Source organism: Podarcis pityusensis, assembly GCF_964106645.2.
Source record: "Podarcis pityusensis genome assembly, chromosome: 2".
Classification (NCBI taxonomy): Eukaryota; Metazoa; Chordata; class Lepidosauria; order Squamata; family Lacertidae; genus Podarcis; species Podarcis pityusensis.
Window position 1 is genome coordinate 83615464 of NC_138029.1, and position 24144 is coordinate 83639607.

Below are 24144 nucleotides of genomic sequence, written 5' to 3' on the forward strand. Positions count from 1 at the left end.
GTAAATCTTGTCATGTTGTAAGCCGCCTTGAGCATTGTTTTAACTATGGAAAGGTGGCATACAAATAAAATGATGAATGAATGAATGTTCAGCAGCGACACAAGCATGTAAGTTGACAATGGTCCAGTTGTCACATTGCCGTAAACCATACTTAACCAGTTACCACGAACTTGCCAATCTGAGCCCCATTGCTTCTCCCTGCTGGTGTAAGGAGGAGGGGGGTGGGAAATCAAAATTCCTGACTTTGCATTATCAGGGCTGAGTTTGTTTGTTTGCTCAGATAAACCAAAATCAGTAAGCCAAGAACAAATCTTGGCCAGAGATCATGCTTTCTTTGGGGCGAAATGAACAATGGTTCCTTTGTTCACATTCATAGCAAACCATTAACTCGGCTCCTTTGGGAGGAATGGTGGGATATAAATTCATCAGAATCATAGAGTTGAAAGGGAACCCAAGGGCCATCTAGTCGAACCGGCTGCAATGCAGGAATCAATGCTAAGGGCATTTGCCTCCACTCCTTCCCCTCAGGAAAATCTGCAGTTTAGTGCTAAATCAGAATAAATAGCAATATGGTTTTCTGCTGAATGCTTTTTGTTCTGATTTAGGGTTTCAAGGGGAAATCGATGGGGCAAAGTCAAAACTGCTTAGAATCGTGTTCAGAAAACCACTTCGTAGGCATGGGATAAACGGAAGTGTGGATGAACCCCAAAGCATCCCTGACAGGTGGCCATAAACAATAACAAATAATTAACTCTGGTTTACAATAATGCATGAGCTGGGCCAATGAGATGTGGGATGGGGAATGAAGTTCATTCTGTAAGAGCAACTGCACCCATTTCCCATCTACTAAGATCATCTTGCTGCAGATGTAATTTTAATTTAATTTAAATTTTTTTGCCAAAATACAAGATGTTTTGTTGGTAACTTATCTAAAAGTATACATATGGCAAAGTAGGAATAAATTTAGACCTTATATGAGAACGTAAGATCTACCTAAAACTAAATGTAATTACAGGCTAATTTTGGATAAATAAATGTGGTGTGTTTTATGAGGCCTATTATTTCCTCACCAGCACATTAAATTTTCATTACAACTGTGGAATTTGCTCAAATACAATGAAGAGGAATAATGCCCTAGCTGCACATAACAGAAATTTTCCTTAGAGACATGCCACACCTTCCACCTGCAATTACAAAACACTATGTAATTTAAAAACAGGTTTCTATAATACAGCTTTAACATTCTTTCTGCCTTTTAAAAGGTACAATAATTTTCATTATCAGTGTAAATCTGTCACTAAGATATAAAAAAAGCTTTCATTTATAGACGATATATCTGTGTAATACATTTATATATAATTGTCTATGTGTCTTGCTGTTCCTCAAATTACTTATAATGACTGTCAAGTTATTCACTCAGATTCATTTGGGTTGAGTGTTCTTTCTGGCATTGCACATCTGTTAAAGCAAGTTCTAGCACACAACATAATAAGATGTGTTTGTTTGTAAGGTGCCATTGGACGTTTTATTCTTTACATTGTTGAAATACATGGAAACAGTGCTTTTTTTCCTAAAAAAACTGTTTAGGGGTACTCTCATTTTCCTACTCATATTGAAATACTGCCCCTCAATGAGGCCAAACTTAGATTCACAAAATGTTTAGGAGTATGCGTACCCCTGCGTACCCCCAGAAAAAAGCACTGCATGAAACTAAAACTAAATTATTTAAAATAAAAAAATTCCTTCCTGTAGCACCTTAAAGACCAACTAAGTTAGTTCTTGGTATAAGCTTTCGTGTGCATGCACACTTCTTCAGATACACTTCTTCAGATACACAGTTTAAATTATTTAAACTTAAGCAGCAAGAGTGTATTTTCCTGTTTTAAAAAGGCACACTGTGATAAGTGGCCTCTGGATACACTTCTATGGGAGAAAGTCCCATTGATATCAGAAGCTCTCTCTTTCTAGCAAGTATGCTTGTGAAAGCCATTGTGGTGTAATGATTAGAGTGGACCTGGGAGACCAAAGTTCAAATCCCCACTCAGCCATGAAGTTCATTGGATGATTTTAGGGCAGTCTCTTAGCCTAACCTACCTCACAGGCCTGTTGTGATGATAAACTTGGTGAGGGGGAAACCATGTACATGAGCTCCTTGGCAGTGGGGAGTGGTTTATAAAATGTAATTAATAAATAAAATTCAAGTGTTTGTGACAACATTTTGAAAGGATGCTATAAGGAACATTTAATGTTGCGACGTAGCAATTCCCTGTCTGCTGCCAGAAACCTACCACACTGCATTTTTTATAACGCAAAGAAAATAGACAGTAACTATTTATTCTTCATTTAAGATATTCTGAATAACATTCCAGAGCTTAAGTTTAATTTGAAGGATCCACTGAAGTACTCCATGAGTATAGCAGTAAAATAACAACGAAGCCTGATATCTGCATGCTTTCTTACACTGAAGTAGTTGAGGACCTGAAGGCACTTCAAATTTGATCGCAAAACTTACTGATCCAATTTCTAATAAACACAATTTCCCACAAACGTTTGAAAATATAATAGCCTTAAAGTCCGCAAAGCTCACTTTATTTCAACACAACGCAAATGAAGCCATCATTGTTTTGCAAAGCTCCACAGAGGAAGAAGGACAACATGGTGGTGGTTAAATGGATCCTCATGCTTTCGTATGTTACAGCGGACACTTTCTGAAATGACTTACTGGATTGTACATCTGATTGAACAACTGTTCAGCTTGCTACATTGCAAAGTTGGGAAGGAATGAAGCACAGACAGGAAAAGAAGGAAAGATCCAGGAAAACAGTATTAGCTCAGCAAATCCAGCACATTTGCACAGAAGAACTTGGAATTTTATTTTTTTAAAGTAGAAATTTAAGTTTCTAAACATTCTTTAGTGCAAGTGAGAGGCACTGGGGGAAAATAAATGTTGACTTTGGCTCCTAAAAAAGAATAGCTGGAGTAAGAAATCTAAGGTTTGTGTTACTTTCCCTTTCTCAAGTGAAATAACCCATGAAATACAGAAAGCTGTCCACTTTTGATGATACATTAAGTGCTGGTCTCTAGCAATGAATCACTAGAAGTGCTTTTGGCCAAGGCTGCAATTTATCACCAAAGCTTCAAAGATGGTAATAATAAAAGATTAATTAAACTTTATCATTAAATTTATGGCCTTCCTTTCATATTAACACAAAACTGCATTTCAGTTTTATTTGAATTCTGAACAGTACAGTTTGGCAAACAGTAGTGGTGAGGAAATCTAAGCGGCAGCGAACAAAAGGAAGACATTCTGAAGTGGAATAGTCTATAAGGAAGCAAAACAAATGATGCTGTAAGCTATAAACCACTTATTCTAGAGCAGTCTCGCTGAAATTCTACCACCTTGTGGGACTTCAGCTTTATGATGACCCCATGACAACTCAATCACTGGGGTGGGAATGGGGGGTAGGGTTTGAACAGGATGCCAGTGATTGAAAATCCAAAACTGCCTCCATCAAGGGTATTCACTGAGACCACTTCAGAACAAATGGCTTAAGGATTACTTACAGCCATTAAACAAAGAAAATCCCTATGACTTCTTCATTCATGAAGGCAAAATGTCTATAAAACGAACATCCATTGGGGCATTTTTCTGTTAATGCTCTCATGCCTTTCACACTGCAAGCTTTCTTTTATTAAGCTCTGATCCAAAGAGCCTCCTGAAAATTCACGGATGCAGTGAAGCTGCCCAGATTTCTCCCTCCACTGTGGATTCTTTTGCTGCATTGAAAGAAAGTGCAGCAAAGAGTCCCTCCTTGAATTTCAAAGGAGGCCTCAGAATCCCAGGTGTGAACTGAATCTCTCCCATGGCATTTTTGGTTCTCCCTCTTCATAATCCTGCCTAGTGTGGCCACTTACATCGCCAAAAAACAGAGCAAATGCATCATAAAGAGGGCACAGATTTGCACAAAATGCCGCATGCCAGTTTATGTGCACAGATGCAAATATAGAAACATTTGCTATAATTTAAATAGGTATACATTGCAAGACAGCAGGGACAACTATGGCGAGACATCCTCTATGGTTCCGGAGCTATCTGCTATTGGGCAACTTAAAGGGCTCTGCCCTCCCTTCTTATAATTCTTGATCTTTTAACCAGATAGGCCCATCAAATAGACAATACCTTGAAATAGAGACCTGACAGCCCTTCATATAGAGGACTGTCATCTGTAAAGTTGGATATCCTAGTGTTCATTTTTAACTGTACAGTACGATTTTTTTTATCTCCACTCAAGGGAAATGGATAGGTATGCAATATATATATTATTTCAAGATACACTATAGCAGTGTTGCCATATGTCCGGAATTTCCCAGACAGATCTGGAAAACTGCTTAACAACTTTTCTGTCCTGATTTTTGCTGTTTGAAATATGATAACCCTACAGTATAATATACTGTAATAAAATATGTGAGTTTCACTTTTTGTTGTCGTTCTCTTGTATAGATTCTGTGTTCACATCCTTAAGGCAGTTGGTGTATAATTATGCCAGCTTGAAAAGCAGCAAGGCATTTTGAAAGCTGAAAGAATTTTGATGCTGGTGAATCGGTTTCCCTGTTTTATCCATTTCCTAGCTCAAAAATATATGAAAAGAAGAACTAGCAGAAAATCAGAGAAAATAGCAGGGAAAAAACCCTAACCTCCACAAATTAACTTTAGGCACATTAACACATGCTTTCTTGATTACATCTTGCTGTTATTGTAGCCAGCAGGAACTAAACACCAGCAGTTGTTGGAAAGATGATCATACTAATTATTAAGGGGAGGCACAAAGAACTGTAATTGAAGCTAAACAGTAAAACAAGGTTCCAGTCCTCATGCCACTTATTTAAAAGTAGGATAATCAATATGACAACGCCAAGCTTAAATTCTGTGTAGCTCCAAAACCTCACATAATTTAAATCAGGGTCGGTTCCAGAAGGTGGCCAGGTTGGCTATCTGTTAAGGCCCCAAGACCAGAGAGGGCCCATGGTTGAAATAATGCTGCCATTTTCACTTTACATAGAATATCCAAGATCAGATGCAGCCTAAGGAAATTCTCACTTGCGTGTCCCAACTTTTCCAGGTTAATGGAGGCCACTGACAATACCATGCCTAAGAGGCCCCAAAATGCTGAAGCCAGCACTGATGCAAAAAGGTCAAGATCTGTTATATAGAGATAGCTTACAGACCCACATGCCACCTGATTACTGTTTTCAGGCCAGTTTTCTCTGCATAAACAGAACAAGAAACAGGTCAGTTGTGAATGGGCTACTTTTTGTAAATACAGAAGTACTTTAAGTGATTTGATCATTTCAATCATTCTTTTAAAAACTAATCAAAAAGTGTGTGTGTGTGTGTGTGTGTGTGTGTTGGAATGATACGTTACATGCAACTTCCAAAAGCAAGTTTTTCTTTTTTAATGATAAATTTAAAAACATGCTTTTGAAGTTTCATCTGGAATTTATTTTCCAATTTTAACAAATATTTCAGTTCTACCATTCCTGCAGTTTCCTGACCCATCACTACTGCGGAATGCAAGTTTCAAAAAACATCTCTCTACCTATAGGAACAAAGGCATATCAATACTTCATCACTTTCATCACCAACCAAATGCACGAACTTAGGTTTTCCTAAAAGTTCAAATGGCTGAACACTAAGCATGCAGATCTGTTGTTTGACCATCTTCTCACACAATGTTTGGAATTTCAGCTAAAATTAAGCAACGCTGCCAAATAAAACATACATTAAAAAGAACTGTTTGAGGTCAATTATCAATAACAATTCATCTTTCTGTTTAGCGCCTCAAATTTGAAACTTTAATTGTAGAAGCACCTGTTCTTCTCACAAACCAGTGAATATTGCTAAACATGGCTGATGAATAATACAGATTTTTTTTAAGCACTTGGTATAAAAACGAGATCTGTTACATCTGTGAACATCTGGCTCTTTAATGTGCTAAACATTGCATAGCCCACTACTACAGCCAGTACTGCCACGACAGCAACCTTGAAGACACTGTCCGGAGACACTGTCCTTTTGAGGCTTTTGAGGCGTCTTCCGTTGAAACTTTTGAAAGAATATTGAGGGACTGTCCTTAGACATCTGTTTTGAACACACGGCTTGACGGTCCTCACTACCACTCTGTTATACTGTACATATGAACTTTGATTGGCTTATTCCTATAATTTGAATGATATCATTATTCTATTGTATATTCTCTACTAACTATTAGCCTACATGTTGTGTTTGTATTGTTGTGATGACAGCAACCTTGGGGAGCAGGTATTGAAGGACAAGGCTGTGCATGCCACACAGTTGCACATGCATCCCCTGAGCCAACCTACTGTCTTCAGACGCAGTGTTGAAGTAAGGTTCAACTGAGAACCTGGTCACCTTCTGCATCTGGAATGGAAGGGACGCCATCTTGTCCTTTGCTTCAGGCAGCAAACGATGTTGAGTCAGACCCGCCCAGCAATGAAGTGCAAATATATCCTTAGCTTCTGGAGTGAAAGGGGTGGTTTCAGCACATAACTTAACTGCAGCATGCACGCACATGCATGCACACTCCTTGAATTGTATGGATGTTAAACCTACATTGGTGCACTGGATATTATGCACAATGCACTGATTTTGGTAGGTTGTTTCATCTTAGATTTCAGTCCAGTTAGGACTGTTTGGGGTTGCATCTTGATGTTGTTTATATATGATTATTATTACCTTTTGGTGTGTTTTTTTGACATTTAGCATGCTGCAACCTATCTTGAACTGTCAAGCACTGATCAGGCAATTCAACCCAGATATGAGGACTGGGCTGTCTCTCCCCTTGCCTGTGACTTTACAAAAGATTGTACAAGTATAATCTTCTGTCCATGTGGTGTACATGGGTCCTTGCACTTTTGCCTTGTCAAATTTAATGTTCATATAGTTAATCACTTTGCAAGCACCTGTCCACAATGATGTATGGGCCACACAACAGCCAAATTTAAAGATATTTTTTCCCCAAGTTGCACTTTCAATGAGAGTTAAATGTGCTTAACTTTGGCCCGACTGTGCCCTTGTTTAAATGATCTATTGGCAACATGAGCCCGTTTACAAGGTGTGGAAGGCAAACATGATGCTGAAACCAAGAAGTATGCCATGAGTTTGTGTTTCAACGATGAACATACACAATACTAACTCACACAGGAAAGAGAAACAATGTATGGTAGAAATGTGCTAACATGATATTTCCAAATCATTTTGACAAAATCATTTAGACTAAATGTGATTAAATATGCTGTACATTTAAAAAAATATGTTCCCGTATATATTTACATGGCTTTTCTGCTGAAGACAAATTTTTAAAATGGCAATAATAATACAGTATTATTATTTTAAAACTGCTGACAGGTTTCAAGCTTAATAAACAAACACATTTCCATTCATTAACAGTAGTTTCAACTTGAAACTAAGAGATGACATATTTCACTGCAGAAACGCAGGCATGCATTGGAAATAAGATCTGTTGTTAGTATTTACCTTTTTCAGTTGTGCTTCTAGCTTACTACACTCCTCCTTCTTTTGCTCTATGGCTATTTCTAAAGACTTTAACTTGGAGTCTCTTTTCAGTCCAGCCGAAGCCAATGATGATGCATGTTCTTTGAGGTCAATTAAGCTAGACTAAATACATGTAATATATATAAAAGAGACAATTGAAAGAGAAGGTTACCAGAAAACATAGAACCAATTTTTAATCCCTACTAAGCCTTTTACAGCGGGCTTGGAGACTGTGAGGTGCCGTCCTCTAAAGCACAGCTGCAATTATGTTCCAGAGCACATAGGTAATGAGCCATTGGTAGAAAGCCCGACACCATGTTTAGTCCCTGCTGCAAAGAGCTTAGAGGAAATCAACAGCAAAGGAGCATAGCGCCTCTGTGGGCACATGTATACACTGCCCACTTACCCTGCTTCTGGCCTAACTGAAAGTAAACTGATGATCACAGACAATAGTGGATATTTATTAAGTTCAGTGAACCTCTTTTGATTCTTTACTGGGGCTCTTCTCTCTCTAAGCAATTGCAGTGGACCCACTTTAAACCTAAACAACAACAACAAAATATGGGCTTCTTAAATATATGTGGAGTTGCAGACCTGCCGGTTTACAGGGGAAAGAGAGGGGGCTTCCAATTTATGCAGATGTCTCAGCCTCTGCACCAGCACAACGGGGAAATATTAAGACATCACTAATATTATTAATCATTAAGCAGAACATACATTTGCAAATGCAGTTGTGGAAAAACCATGGGTTCTGACATATATATAGCAGCAAATATTTCCACTGCAGCCTCAAAAGAACAATCTCATAAACATGCCCAAGTACTAGCCTCCAGGAGCAGGACATCATTCTAGTGCTATCACATTAAGTCTGAGAGGCATCTTCATAGTTTTGAATAGGTCCAACCAACATAGTGACACAACTTTAGCCTTGTTTGTCTCTGGTTCTTTCCAACAGGGTGAGATTATACAATAACTTTCTTAATGTGTCTCATCTCCTCTTTACTGCTACTATCAGTTCTCAAAGGGCCAGCATGGTAGGGCTCAGCATGGGCGTAGCCAAGGGGAGGGGGAACACAATATTTACTGAAAAGTGTGGAAAGTACTCAATTAATTAAGGTTCCCCTCCGCCCGCAGATGCCTGGCCCCTAACAAAAATCCTAGCTATGCCTATGGGGCTCAGCGAAAAAATTATAGTGTGACATTGTTCTCATTACCGCCATCATTTACATGCCACGGTATGTTATTCAAAGAACTTTGCATATGTTATCTGTGTAATCCTTACAACAGTCAGTCTTATGAAGGCCATCTGCAGCTGAGAGTGGAAGGGGTGAGGTGGAAAGAAAAATGCCTTGGCCAAGGCCACCTAGAGAGTTCATAGCTGAAGTGAGTTTGGAATCAGGGACTTCCTGGGTTACAGCTACAATTAGCACAATCATGCAAAGCAAAGTTTAAAAGATAAGGACAGAAATGTAGTAACCTTTAATTCCTGGAAGCCTCTGCTGGGTCCAAATTGTTCCTGGAATGGCATGTTTGAAGCCCAGCCATTATTAAATTACAGTATATGTAAAAGTTGGAAGCCCAGAAATATGGTTGCTTTGGAGATATTACATCCCAAATTATTTAAATATATTTGCTTTCACCTGAAACATCTCACTCTGCGACTGTAAAACTATATGCAATTTGAATCACAGCAATACAAATATTCAATTAATTGCAAACACTGACCTCTTTTTCTGTTAGCTCTGCTTGCAAAGCATTAACTTTTTCCTTCAGGTCTTTGTTTTCTTTTTTAAAGGATTCAATTTCTTCAATCCTTTCACGGTCATCTCTTTCCCTCTGCTCCTTTAATCGCTCTATAATTCTCTCCTAAATAGTGAAAACATGGTTACACTTTATAACTTGAACCAGCAGCTTGGAAAATATGTGACACCACACACACACACACACACACACACACACACACCATCCTTCATCTGAGGATCATAGGGTGGTTTACAATATAAAAACGCAAAAATACGTAACATTAGCCAAAGGCCTGGGAAAAGATGAATGTTTTCACCTGGCATCTAAAGATATGTAATGAAGGCACCAGGTGAGCCTCTCTGGGGAGAGCATTCTACAAATGGGGGCTTGTAAGAGGCTCAAATAATAAATTCCTTTTAAACAGTCATTCTGGATTTGCTGTCATTAGAAGAACATCAAGAATGAGGTCACAATCCAAGAAACTGCACACTCAGCTCAATGCACATACGTCTGGCTTCACAAATATGACCTATTGAGTTCAACACAGCCTATCAGCCAGCATGTTGTGCCTTGCCAAGTGCTTGAGAACACCCCTCTGCTTCTGAATTCTGTAGGGATCAGAGACCAGCAGTGAATCTGCTGAGCCACTAGTCTGTTTCCATGCATGGCAGGTGAATTGTAGCATTTGGCTTGATGAGTCACAAACTGTGCATCCTACCTTGTCAAATGACCTTTTGACTCCCTACCTCACCCACAATATCATCTCCCTGTATCCCATTGTAAACCAGTTTTGAAAAGGGAGTGTTGATCTATAAATGGTTTTCCTAGAAGGACGTAAGCTTACGTTTCCAGTGGAACTACCCTCTTCTCTCTTCCTACTGGGCAAACAACTGTTTTCATTATACTGCTATCTCAGCCTGACCTAGTATCATATCATGATTCTCCCTGACAGGAGATGTACTCAGATGTAAATGTAAGCTTCATTTCAGAAGGTAGCATTTAGTGTACACTCACTTAAAAGGAAGTGCAAATATTTGTGTTTCTCCAATAAGCTTAGTTCTTTTCTACTGTAATACAATATAGCACATGACATGAAAGTGCTTTCTGTTATGTATGGGAAAAGCTGGGCATTGTGCTACATGTACAAATATATAACTAATGTTTAATATTATTGTGAGATTTTTAACATTCAAGAGAAGACATTTATTTAACCAAGTAATAAGGCCTCAGTCAAGGGAATTTTCAAGCATACACATTTGGAGCTTTTTGACATAGAAAAATAATCAGCTCTAAGACCAATGATCTTGAGATAGATCTTGAAATAAGAATGTTGATATAGAACAGGTATTATTAGCTACTGCATTTTAAAAGCTTTTTTTTCCCAGAAGAACTGGAAGTCCTTAGGTTGATAGCAATGCTGAACTGCACATAATCCTGGTTCACCTTCTAAAGTAAGGCAAATTACAGCACTGACAAATTTAGATATACTTTAGGCATCCGCTTGAAGTCAAACAGAGTTTGAGAGTATTCTTTTAACATATGATTATTACTGGATATTATCATAACGTTAAACCGCATCTCACCCTGTGAGGATATTGAGATAGACCACATGGATAAGCCTGGGTTCCTATACACTTGATTCCTGTGTTGTCTGAAAGCTCAGAGTTCGCTAGTTTTGCAGGAAAATCATTCAAGGCTCCTAGGTAGCAACGATGCTCAACGTCGGTATAGAAGCTAACTGTTCCTGTTTTCTTTTGCCTGTCCCAAGTTAATCACTGTTCCTGTTTTTCCCTTTGAAAGATGCCTTGTTAAAACGTTGAATAAGGGTTTCTAGATTTCTCATACATGTATTATCTCTTGAGTCAATGCCTTCACTTGAACATACATTATAGGTACTGGGGGATATTAACTATGAACACGGGAGCCCATCCCTTTTCACTGCCTGAGGCAAAACTGAAGGTGCTGCCTCCTCAGCAGTCTCACCCTCTCACCAAAGCCTCGCTTACCAAGATCGCACAGCAGCTTCCGGCAAAATCTCACAAGAGTTCTGTGAGCTCTCATGAGATTTCTGCGAGATCTCATGAGATCTTGCCTGAAGCTGCCTTCACTGCTTCTCTTCCCTCCTCTGGCAGCAGGGGCAGGGGTTAGGAGCAGCCAGGGAACCCACAGGGGCTCCGCCTCATGGGATTCCACCACCCAAGGCAGCTGCCTCAGTCTGCCTCATGGGCAGGCCGACCCTCACTATGGATATCCTTGTCCTGACATCTCCACAGATTGTGGAATGGGGAAGAGAATAATGCTATGCTTATTTGGAAAGTTAATTCAGACTGTTCCTTTAACAGCTCTCCTCCTGCTCCAGTTTCAATACCCTCAGTCCCAAACCACCCCTCATGGAAGTTGTTGGTCTTCACCTTCTCTCTCACTGTAGCTTCTAAGTCAGTGGTGGCCAAACTTGGCCCTCCAGCTGTTTTGGGACTACAACTCCCATCATCCCTAGCTAACAGGACCAGTGGTCAGGGATGATGGGAACTGTAGTCCCAATACAGCTGGAGGGCCAAGTTTGGCCATCACTGTTCTAAGTGAACAGCCTTTCTCTCTCTCTCTCTCATTAGTGCTACACTTAACATTGCAAAAAAACAACAACAGATATGGGCAGTAGAGTTCACAGCCATGGAAACTTCATGTAGGAGAGTGAGGCATGAGGAAATGTGTCACTTTAGTGTTTATCTGGGCAGCACAAGTTTCCGGTTAGGCACGGAACCTCTGTTATTAGGTATGGGTGAGTACCTGCATGCTAGGCCCCCCAAAAACAATAAGGCTTTTTAAGTGTGCAATCCATTTCAGTGTTTGACTAGAACGCTCAAGCAGTCCAATCTCCCATCCCTCTCAAAGCCTCCCTACTCCCTCTATAAGCTTGCCTGAAATAAATGGTGTGTTTTGAGACTAATTTGGCCCAGACCCTTGATTCCTCACTCCCCACACTCCCTTTCAATTGTCCCACTTTACAAGAAAGAAAAAATCCTTGCTGTAGGGCAGGGTTGGGGAACCTTCTTCAGACCAAGGGTCGCATTCCCTTGTGGTCAACCTTCCAGGGACCACACACCTTTGGTGGTTGAGGCCAGAGGCAAATGTAGGCAGAGCAACTAATGTGGGAGGACTTCCCTTTGTACAGCAGGCTTGTTGCTTTACCTCTCTAGCCTCCATCCAGGCCAACAAGAAGCATCATCAGAATTCAAGGGTGCTTTCCTTCCAGATGAAAACAGGAGAGTGAAAAGAAGGGGTGGCACGTTTGTGGGTGCCTCAGGAGGGTGTGTGATCTGGGAGACTCCTGAGGGTCAAAGAGAGGGGCCTGGAAGGTTGTACCTGGCCCCTAGGCCTGAGGTTGCGCATCCCTGCCAAAGGGACTGGGGTTGGGGAGACAAGAAGCAAAATGATTTTGCTTCTTGGGGAAGGAGTATCAGGGAGGGTAGGGAAGCTAGCCAGGTCACAGGTCAGGTGTTGCAGCCCCTTTTCAACTTTGGCCCAACCGTACTCAAAATGAAGTTGATCAAACTGAACGGGGGGGGGGGTACATTTTTGAGAGGGTTGCATATTTTAAATATTTGCCACATCTCTGATTTTAATGTTATTGTGGCTAAACTGATTCTATTCGTTGTCTCTCCAAAGCTTTGTATGGAAAGTAGCTTCCCCAAAATTCGGTGAAATTGTCTGGCCATCCTCTGTTTTAATAGGAAGCTGTCGTATAAAGTTATGGCTTACGGACATTTCTTTAAATTGTTTAAAAATATTTTCCTTCCCAAATAGTACAAGCATGATCCCAAAAGCATTTGTGCTGTTAATCATGCTTTAATTTTTATATTTTATTAAAGGTTAAACAACATAATTCTAAAGCACAAAACGAAGATTAATTGAACTGTAATCTCCATGAGCTAGATGTTGAAAACACATGTTAAAATACCCTAATACACCATGTTGTCTTTGATTAACCACTAACATGATGAAATCCCAACAATGTATCCTTTCTAGTATTATTTGCATTGGCAAGCATTCCTGGTGTATATATCTATCCCCCTTACAGGCCTAATCTACATGCATTTTATCACAAAAGCAAGCAAGAACTAAATTGCAGTGGCTGAAAGCTCTGTATCGGGCACATTCAACTGCTTATTTCCAGCAATACCACAGTTATCTCAAATTGTTAGCAACACAAAAGTAACTGCAGCTTAATGTGAGCAAGGACGCAACAGGGGCTAATCCTCTTCACACTTACAGTGTCTGGACACTTACAAATGTTCCAGCAGCAGCTTTCATGATGTCTGATTGTTCAGAAATCCCCCTACCCACCAAAACTGGCACTGGGAATCCCTAGACATGCAGTGCAAATACTGCCCCCAAGAGCAGAATTACTGTGTGCAATTATTCGTGCAATCGAACTAGCAGCTACAACATCAGAACCTGCTCCTAAAAGGATGTGTTCAACAAAACCATACCTTCTCTGATAGAGCTTCTTCCAGCGTTGCTAGAGCCGTGTCTGTGTTACTGGAATCAGTCTGCAACGACTTCACTCTGTCTTTCAAATTAGTTAGCTGTTTGTCTTTATCCCTAAGTTGCTCCTGAAGATTTTCAATCTTTAAAACAAAGAATGAAAGATTACTCAGTACTGATTATGAAAAGGAGGCTTTAGAATGGCAAGCTATGTTGGCAAAAGCAGGCAATTCATGAACACTTGGTGTGTGGGCGGGGAGGTTTAAAATACAGCAAACACATTACTGAAATGTTCATAGTCCGAAATCATTCAGTTCTGATTTTAACCTCTGTGAATCTCCAACAGCCAACAAAACAGAAAGATCTCGGTACAAGGAAACCTCACTCAGTTCAATCCTTAATGTGAGTTTCCAACGTATGCTTGAAACTGATTTGTTTTAGATTTGTTTTAGTGTTAGCATCAGTGCTTTTTTTTCAGAAGGTACTCAAGGCTACGCAGTCCTGGCACCTCTTTTTTGCTGTTGTTAAAATGTGTGGCACTTACTGTAGCAACTTTATGATGAGTACCGGCACCTGTTTTTCTAGAAAAAAGGCACTGGTTAGCATGCTCCTAATAACATACACTTACTTTAGGATGCAGAGGTTCCTATACCCCCTTTTTCCTACCAAAACTTCCCTAAAAGGGAGTAGGATGGTTCATGGCAGAACTTCTATTAGGCACTAGATGCTGCTACAAGGGTGTTTGGCAGCATACAGGAGCGCCCAGGAATCAAGGGTACAATGAGAACTAGCTTTTCTATGGTTCCAGGGGAGTTAGATGGTACCGCATATGTAATATTTGTAGCAATTATGTATCTAGGAACTAACCAGGGAATCAACATAAGCCATTGTTTCCTGCGAGTATCTTTGGGTAGGGAAAGGGAAGTTGATAGTGATGAAGGCTGGGGGGGGGGGGAGAGCCCATGTTAAACCCGGCCTAAAGTGTGGTGGGTCTGGGCTTGACTCAGTATAGCAGGCATAGGCAAACTCCGGCCCTTCAGATGTTTGGGACTACAATTCCCATCATACCTAACTAACAGGACCAGTGGTCAGGGATGATGGGAACTGTATTCCCAAACATCTGGAGGGCCTGAGTTTGCCTCTGCCTGCAGAATAGGATCAGAACAGTCATGTGGAGCTGACCTACATAAACTTACATTTAAGCCACTTTTTTTTTTTTTTACCTTTCCCCCTTGCTGAAAAGCTGTTCTGAAGTAGGATCTGACTTTGCTAGATCACCTTGAAAGAAAGCTTGTTAGCTTCATTTATTTAAATATTTAATCACTAATTAACTATTAAGCTGCTGCTGCTGCTGATAACATACTTTTAAATATCCTTATTGTGCAGACCTTCCACCCAATTTGAATCGTGGAGATCTGCATTCCACATCATGCCTTGGTACTGTCTTCAAGAGAAGACCCAAATAGGATTTTCATTTCAGTAATGGGGGGTTTAAAATACGATCTGTTGCAGCAGCAAACATCCAACACGGCACTGCAACTCATTCAGCGCAGAGCTGTTGCATCGTTGCACGGAAGGAAAATGCAAGTGCTTAAGATGAGTGATTGATACCTTTCAGGAGGGTGTTTCTGGTAACCCTTTGCAGCATGTTAATTAGGTAGAGGGCAAGCCTTCAGCTGCTGCTTCCTCTATCATTGTAACAATCACAGAAAATGAAATGGAGATGACAGCTGACCTAAGGATGCCGCTAGTGCAAAGCCAGCATATGATTTGGTCCTCTGTAATCAACACTCAACAGCAGGCTCTTAAGGGGAAAGAATCTTTGGCATGAATCAGGTCAAGTAAGTATGAAATGGCATATCTCAAACAAATCATGCCCTCTTTATATTGTGCAACTTGAGAGCAATGGAAATAATTAGCATTCCTTTTCACCGTGGGTATCACTGACTGGCTTTGAGTGAATATATTTCCTGAACTCTCCTCACCTTATCCCTTTCCAACATGACCCCAGTTATTCAAGTGGGGTAGCTTGCAGTTATGCAATGGTTAAGCATTACTAAAACAAATGGAGCTTGCCACGTGACCAACAGAATTGTGCTGTAAGGCATCAGTCTCTGTTGGCATATAGCAGTGCACTGTATACAGTTATGCAAGGAGAAACGTGTGCCTCAGCAGCTAAAGTAACATCCTATCTTTGACCAAGTGCCTTTTAAAAGCTAAACAAACAAATAAAGCAAGTTTCAGGGACCACTGCTACCCTGGGTTATAGAGGGGAACAGACTAAACCTGTGCATGTTGTGTGAGAAGGTGGAATGGCTCTGCCCTGGGAAAGGATCTGTCCACAGTAATGCTTTCATTTATGTTCATCTTATGCAGAAAAAAAGAGAATACATGCTAAAGAGCTAAGAACTGGTTGTTTTATAGCGCACACTATACTACCAAATAGAACACTTAAATTTAAAAATGAATAAATTGTCCAGTAGCACCTTAGAGACCAACTAAGTTTGTTCTGCGTATAAGCTTATACCCAGAACAAACCTAGTTGGTCTCTAAGGTGCTACTGGACAAATTTTTATTTTATTTCGTCTGTGTCAGACCAACACGGCTACCTACCTGAATCTAGAAACAGAACACTTGTTAGTGTTCAGAAGAGGGTAGACCATGTTCATTTCCGTTCTGCACTAATAGCGGCTCTAACAACTACCTCATGACACCCTGTGGAATACTAAAGCCACTGCACATTTTACATCCAGTAAGCTGTACTCTTAAAACGATGGGGAAAAGACAACCAAAAAGAATGAACTGAAAACATGCAATTAGAAGTGAGAGCTTGGCCATGCTCTTTCGTTACGATTCTATTATGCTATGTACACCAGAAACATTAATTTGAAACGTTATTCCCCTCTGTCATTTGCTTATTTCAATACATTTACATCCCCTTTCTCTTAGAGACGTTTTTAAACATGACACAAAATTTATCCAAGACAACAGGTCTAAAAATGTTTTTCGCAGATGTAAAGGGCATATGCTGCAAAGTATAGGCATCTCCACCGATTCATAAATACCTTTAGACATGAAGCTCTGCTCATAGCTTGAAGATAGCAAAAAAGGGGTGTTACTGCTGGTATAAAATCCTGATAGCTTCATAACAGCAGCTTTGGTTGGAGGGGCAGCAAGATTCGGGTACAGTAACTGAGAACTTTGCGCTCATATATTTCAATAAAAATATAACAGATGACATTTCTTCTCCACCTTTCCCTTTCACACCCAAGAAGATGTTGCTTTTTGATTCATAGAAATAAATGCAAAATTGGCACATATTAACAGGTGAGTGGCTGGCATTGGAATCTTCCATGCTGCTGGCCTCCCATCAGCCACATCACTGTGCATACTGGGAGGGGTGAGGTCAGCACGGCGCAAGCACAGCAAATATCTGCTGCTCTCTTTGCACCACACCAGATTCTCTGCTGCCTCTCCCCTCCCTCCTGACTTGGGGAGGCTCCCTCTCGGAAATCCTGGCAAGCCACTGCCAGCCAGCATGGACAATACTGAGCTACATGGACCAATGGTCTGATCCAGTATGGCAGCTTCCTTTAGAGGAGGTAGAAAGAAAAGGCTATCCGGAGTTGGAGTAACCTGTCCTGGAGTGACCCACAGAGAACAGGCAGACTGAATACCAGGCAAGATGAAGGGCCTTAAAAGGTTCTATTTCCTTAGGGAGGGGTTCCCTAAATAAAAGGAGAAGGCCAAATGTTGGATGAGAAAGGAGGCATTTACAAAACAAAAGGTGTGTTTGTTAAGTGACCAGAGGTAGGAAGCTAAGATTTCTGCCGCACAGCAGTTACATGTGAGCTTAAGGAGCAAAGTGTTTGCTGTGTGCAATACTGAGTAAGTCAGCTGTAAACAAAGCTTAAGGAGTTAAGAGTCACGTTCAGGGTGCCAATGAAGGCCGAGCACCTTGGCAGCAGACAATTCTACTCCTGCACACACTTTATTGAGAGTAACCTTAGTGATTCTCCAAGGATTTACTGCAAGGACCTCAAGGACCCACCTCTCCCCATATAAACCATCCCAGACTCTGCATAGATCTGAGGGTCTTCTTCATGTGCCTCCTCCACACGAGGTCTGGAGGATAGCAACACGAGAACAGGTTGGCTCCCCATTTGTGGAATGCTCTCCACTGGGAGGGTCGCTTGGCGCCTTCATTATACAGTGGTACCTTGAGTTACAAACGCCTCAGGTTACAAACGCTTCAGCTTACAAACTCCACTAACCTGGAAGACTTACCTCGAGTTGAGAATTTTGCCCCAGGATGAGAACGGAAATCATGTGCCGCCGGCAGAGCGGCAGCAAGAGGCCCCATTAGCAAAAGCATGCCTCTAGTTAAGAACAGTTTCAGGTTAAGAACGGACCTGCCGAACGAATTAAGTTCATAACTAGAGGTACCACTGTATATTTTTAGGCACCACGTAAAAATGTTCCTCTTTAACCAGGCCTTTGGCTGATTTTATTTTCTACAGCCTTTTACATGGATTTGTGGGAAAGGGGGGTTATTGTTTTGCTGTTTTCATTTTAACTATTTACTTGTGTTTGTACCTTGCATTTTATTCTGTGAATCGCCCTGAGATCTTGTGATGATGGGCAGTATAATTTTTTTTATAACAATAGTAATAACAGTAATGTGTGCAATTAAGTAAGTTAATTTGAAATTATCATAACTAATCTATTAGTATTTAAGTGAAACTATGCAAACTATTTCACAAGTTGATTACATAGAAATAGGGTACTGTTACCTGCTTTGTTTACACAGACATAGAGTCAAGGCATTTGGATTTAACCTTTGTGGTAAATAGATAAACTTTTAATAAATAACTGAAAAAGCAACAAAGTTTAAGATTTGCATGTATATATGAAGGATTTTTTTTTTATTCAATAGCAGGTCTTTTAAAAAAGTCTAAATCCACACAAACACTTATATTATATTATATTATATTATATTATATTATATTATATACCCGATAACAAGCAGCTGGCATTGGTGTTAATTTTATTTCTAACCAGCATGGAAGCAGCTGACAAGACCAGACAAGCTGAACACCATATGCATTGCTAACATGTAATCTCCACCTGCTTCGGTTGCAGTGCTGTTGCACCATTACCTATGAAAATGACTTCACATAATCCTTTGGTATTTCAATAAATAGGTATAATCACAGTATTTAAAACTGCCACTATATCTATTAAAAATCATTAAAAACTTTCACACGCAATCTTTTCAATTATGCATCCTGTCAATAAACTTTTACGTGCTAATCTTGTCACTTTTTTGGCGAAAGGTTCAGGAATGCTTCTTAAATATTCAAAGGAATTAACTAAATCTCACCTGCAGACAAGCTTTATGATCCTATAGAAGCTTAAGTACTAAAAGAAATAACCTTCATTATCGAGTTTTAAGACAAAACGGTGTTTTGGAATTTGCAGGTAATGATAAAATGACATTACAACTATTAATGGAAAGTACCTCTTAAGGATTTGTTTTAAAATACGATGAGAAAGGGGAAAAAACATTCAGAGGTTTATTTGCAGTATTTTTATGAAACCTTGGTAATATAAACACAGGTCAATGTTTTCAATATTGTTTTCACTTACACAGTATTTTTTAATAACTGAGAAAAAACTATGGTTTAAAAGAACGTTTTAATTCTAAAGTTGATTTTAGATGCCTTGGCTTGGTTCTTCTCAGTGTCTAATTTCCTTTTCAAAAATTAGTATCAAAATAAAGCAAGTTGGAACAAAGTGAATCCAAAACGAGCTATGCTACAAATTAAAAGCAAAGCCTACGCAAAACAGAGCATGGAGTCCTAAAACCTCTTCAGTCCCATTTGTCTAAAAAGAACATTTCCTCTCCCCCTCCCCGATTACATTGCAACGTGAAACATTAATACGAAAATATTTTTTTAAATTGTTACTGTAGAATAAAATTTATGAAATATAATATTCTCCTTTCCTTTTCCAACATCCCTTTTTCCTTCTTCTGGGGCTGCAGTCTTGTGGTCCATAAGATAGGATTAATTGGATCACCTACAGGATACTATCTCCCAAGGACAGGGAGCGAAGCCTGCCCACAGAGAAGGAAACCTGTTCTCCTACGCCATCTTTGCCATTGGATGCCTACGTGGCTTTGGTGGCCCAGAGTGCCTGTGCCCAGCTCAAGCTGATCATGCAGCCTCTTCTAGACCAGGATAGTCCACCTACATTAATCCATGCTCTGGTAACCTCTAGACTGGGCTATTGTAATGTACACTATGTGGGGCCACCTATGAAAATGACATGGTAGACCCTCCAAGCATTCCTATTCTCCAGGGATATTCCAGATTTAGAGAAGCCATCCTAGTTTCTGATTTGATCCCAAAACGTCCCTATTTTTGTTGGAGGGTATGGAGTTATCCGACCCGAGTCATCTGAAGTGGTACCTCGGGTTACATACGCTTCAGGTTACATACGTTTCAGGTTACAGACTCCGCTAACCCAGAAATAGTGCTTCAGGTTAAGAACTTTGCTTCAGGATGAGAACAGAAATCATGCTCCGGTGGCATGGTAGCAGCAGGAAGCCCCATTAGCTAAAGTGGTGCTTCAGGTTAAGAATAGTTTCAGGTTAAGTACAGACCTCCGGAACAAATTAAGTACTTAACCCGAGGTACCACTGTATAGGGAAGTTTTTTTAAATGTTTAATGTTTTATTACGTTTTTGTATATGTTGGAAGTTGCCCAGAGCGCTGGTGCAACCCAATAAGATGCGTGAGGTACATAAATAGTAAAATTATCATTATGGAATGGGACGTCCCTATTTTCACCAGAGAAATGTTGGAGGGGATGACAAGGATATTACAACTGCTGCTGAATGTGGTAGCTGGGGTATGAAAAGGGACTCCTGGTCGCTCACGTATAGCAAAAAAAATTAAAAGAGTTGCACTGACAGCCAGTGGTATTCTGGGCCTGATTCATGTGATGATAATATAAAGCCTTTAATGATTTGGGCCCCAAGTATCTTAAAGAATACCTGTTCCCATATCAGCCTTCCTGGCTGTTAAGACCTGTAAAGGAAGCCTTCTTGGTAGTCCCCTCAAAGAGCAAGATCTACACTGCAGGGACCTGGATAAGAGCTTGTCTGGAGCGGCTTCACAGTTTTGGAGTAGCCTCCCTTACTTCTACAGTATTTTCATTCATTCAACCAGTAAACATGCACCTCTTTGCCCTGGATTGTGTGAAAGGAATGAAATGCATGGTATCATTTTATATCCACTTCTACTGCCTGTTTTATATGTGATTGTTCTTAATGTAATGATGCTGCTTGGTTTTTATCAAATGTTTAATTCTAATTGGGATTTAAATACCTGTTGTTTGTTGCCCTGCAACCCCTGGGTGAAGGGGTGGACTACAAATACATTCAATAAAATAATTTTCTCAACTGTTTGTAATTTGAATGAATGCTTAACTAGCTTCGCTAAATAGATTTTATTCTCTACAGGAGAAAGACTATATAGCTCTGTTTTAGGATCTGGAATAAGTGTGTCAAGTACTTAGTGCATAAAATCTTATTTCAGTTCAGGAGTTTATAATAGATAATATTTTTGTAGGTCTCTGCTTTTACATAGGTGTGCTTTGGACACAAAGTTATTTTTTTAGAAAATAAATGTGAGGAATGAATATGTATCTAGGTTTCGCCTCCTAAAAGTAATATGAAAAAAAATGTAATGGACAGGCAGCACAGGAATCGTTTTTTTGCAAGCCATCACTGATCTACAGCCAGAAACACACAGACTTGTGTGCGGTCATCACATGTCAAGCAGACAGGAAAGTATTTAAAATACTACATTAACAGATTTTACGGTAACAATTTAAAGACGTGATCCAATAACAGAAACTCTCAGCTACTTCCCCTGTCCTGGATCATTTTTCAGGATTAAAGACCTTGGCTTTAATTAACAAAATGTTTCCACTGCATACATAATTTGGTGCAACAACGTGACTTCTTAAGTCTAATGCATCTTATGAAAAAGGAAAAAAAGCTCTTAGAACACATTTAGCAGAGGAAACAAATGCATTTACAAAGACACTTTGTATTAATGGTGGGGAACCTTAGGTCATGGGGTGAAATGCGGACCTCCAGGTCCCTCTATCTGACCCTCAGATCTCTCCCCAGGCCACATCCCTCACTAGCCCTGCTTCTCACCCTCCATGTTTCTGCCAGCTTGGAATGTCTCCTCAAACTGTAATCATGTTTCTTGCTTTTCTTGATGGACGCTAGGCAGGGTTGTGGGAGCGTATATAGCAGGCATAGGCAAACTCGGCCCTCCAGATGTTTTGGGACTACAATTCCCATCATCCTTGACCACTGGTCCTGTTAGCTAGGGATCATGGGAGTTGTAGTTCCAAAACACCTGGAGGGCCGAGTTTGCTTATGCCTGGTGTATAGAAACTAGCCTCCCGTACAAAGGCAAATTTTATATATATATATATATATATATATATATATATATATATATATAATCTTTACAGTGGTACCTCAGGTTAAGAACTTAATTCATTCTGGAGGTCCATTCTTAACCTGAAACTGTTCTTAACCTGAGGTACCACTTTAGCTAATGGGGCCTCCTGCTGCCGCCATGCCACCGCCTTGTGGTTTCTGTTCTCATCCTGAAGCAAAGTTCTTCACCCGAGGTACTATTTCTTGGTTAGCGGAGTCTGTAACCTGAAGCGTCTGTAACCCAAGGTACCACTGTCGTGGTGTTCCAAACTTCATACTTTTAGAGGGGAAAGAGTGGGAGATGAGCACAGAGATGAAAGGTATGAAGTGGAAAGTAGGGCAAGAGAAGCAAAGCACATTTACAACGCATAGAATGTGGTCTCGCGACAAGGAGGAGAGAAAAGAACAATGAACCTGAAGACGAGATGCTAGATTTAGCTTCTATAAGACATAAAACACTTTTTTATTGAAATTTACTGAAATTAGATTTACCAGGAAACTTGAATACAGGTAAGTAGAGTATATTTTTACGTTTGATATTTTGTCTATGTGCTATGTGTAGTATTTCTAATGCCACAAAATTACTTGTTATGTTGCTATGAGAGTAATTGCCCTCTAATTCTTTATTTCCTTCTACAATTACACATCTGCCTACATATCCTAACATAACAGCAGGCTTTAATGGGTACCTTTGCTTGCTTTCTTCCCTGACGTTTTCCACAATTTCCCTTCTTCCTACGTGCCAAGGTTTGATTAAGAAATTCTCAAAATCATGTGAATGGTCTACTTCTTCATCAGTGCAACGTTTACCACCTCACCTAAGTGCATATGTGGGTTTTCCAAATAGCGGGTCACAAATAAGGAACACAAAGTCAGAGATTTTTGTTTTAACTATCTCTGACGGTTAGGTCTCAGTTGCTCAGTTATTTAAATATAGTCATTCAGAATGCTGCAACTTCATTTGGAATTAATTATGCATAACATATTATGCTCTGGTACAAAGTATCTATACAATTTTTCTAGTGATTAGTCTAAAGCTGAAGGGCTCATTGGATTGGGTGTCAATCCGATCCCATACTCCTTTCTATTTTCTAAGCATTTAGAGTGACAACAATGGTAGAAATACAGAGGTTCTGGGAACAACAGACAGCTAGGTTTTGCAATCATGCACTATGGCTATTAAGAACATTGCTCCCCATATTTTGTTGGAAGTTGCCCAGAGTGGCTGGGGAAACCCAGCCAGATGGGCGGGGTATAAACAATTAATATATCATCATTATCATCATCATCATCATTATTATTATTATTATTATTATTATTAGGTGGAGTGAAACAACCTTCTCAGATGTTGGGAATGGTGACCCCCCGTTACCCTCCCCCATTGGTAGACAGTGTTGTGCATCCTACATGTGCTGTTTTAACCCGCCTAAACAAACTTGCTGCTTCAGGTGCAGTGGAATATGCCATCCCATCATCACTGTCCGAACAAGTTAGCTTCTGCACATGGGATGGGAAGGTGCCATTTTGTCCTTTGCTTCAGGCAGCAAAATGTTTTGGATTGGACTGGCTTGTTCCTAAGTGCCTGGCTGGCATGGTGTGGCAGCAGCATTTACCCGACCTCCCGACCGACCACTGAATAACTGGTGCTTACTGGGAGGGGCAGGGCAGCAGGGACATCTGCTACTTCCTAAATGGCACTCCCATTTTCTCTCTCTTAAACTGTCACTGTAGTTATAAGTGATACTCAACTTTTGTGTATAAGTGTGCTTGTTTTTGTAACTGAATCCAGTCCTTAATTCTACTGCAGTGGGATTTG

At 40.1% G+C, this 24144-nt stretch overlaps 1 protein-coding gene across 11 annotated transcripts in view; it reads right to left on the reverse strand.

Annotated features, from left to right (window-relative positions):
• Window positions 1–24144, reverse strand: part of ERC2 (ELKS/RAB6-interacting/CAST family member 2) — a 526798-nt gene that overhangs the window by 285130 nt on the left and 217524 nt on the right. For 6 of the 11 annotated variants that reach the window (XR_013983317.1, XR_013983320.1, XR_013983321.1 and 3 more), the window contains 4 exons: window positions 13807–13944; window positions 9299–9439; window positions 7556–7696; window positions 2723–2758 (listed from right to left, as the gene is read on the reverse strand). Coding sequence is in view for 3 of the 11 variants with exons in the window: in XM_080996737.1 (XP_080852863.1) it covers window positions 2723–2758; window positions 7556–7696; window positions 9299–9439; window positions 13807–13944 (456 nt within the window). In the remaining 8 variants the exon portion in view is untranslated. The remainder of the gene's footprint in view (window positions 1–2722; window positions 2759–7555; window positions 7697–9298; window positions 9440–13806; window positions 13945–24144) is intronic. The other 5 variants (XR_013983315.1, XR_013983316.1, XR_013983318.1 and 2 more) reach the window with 1 other exon arrangement.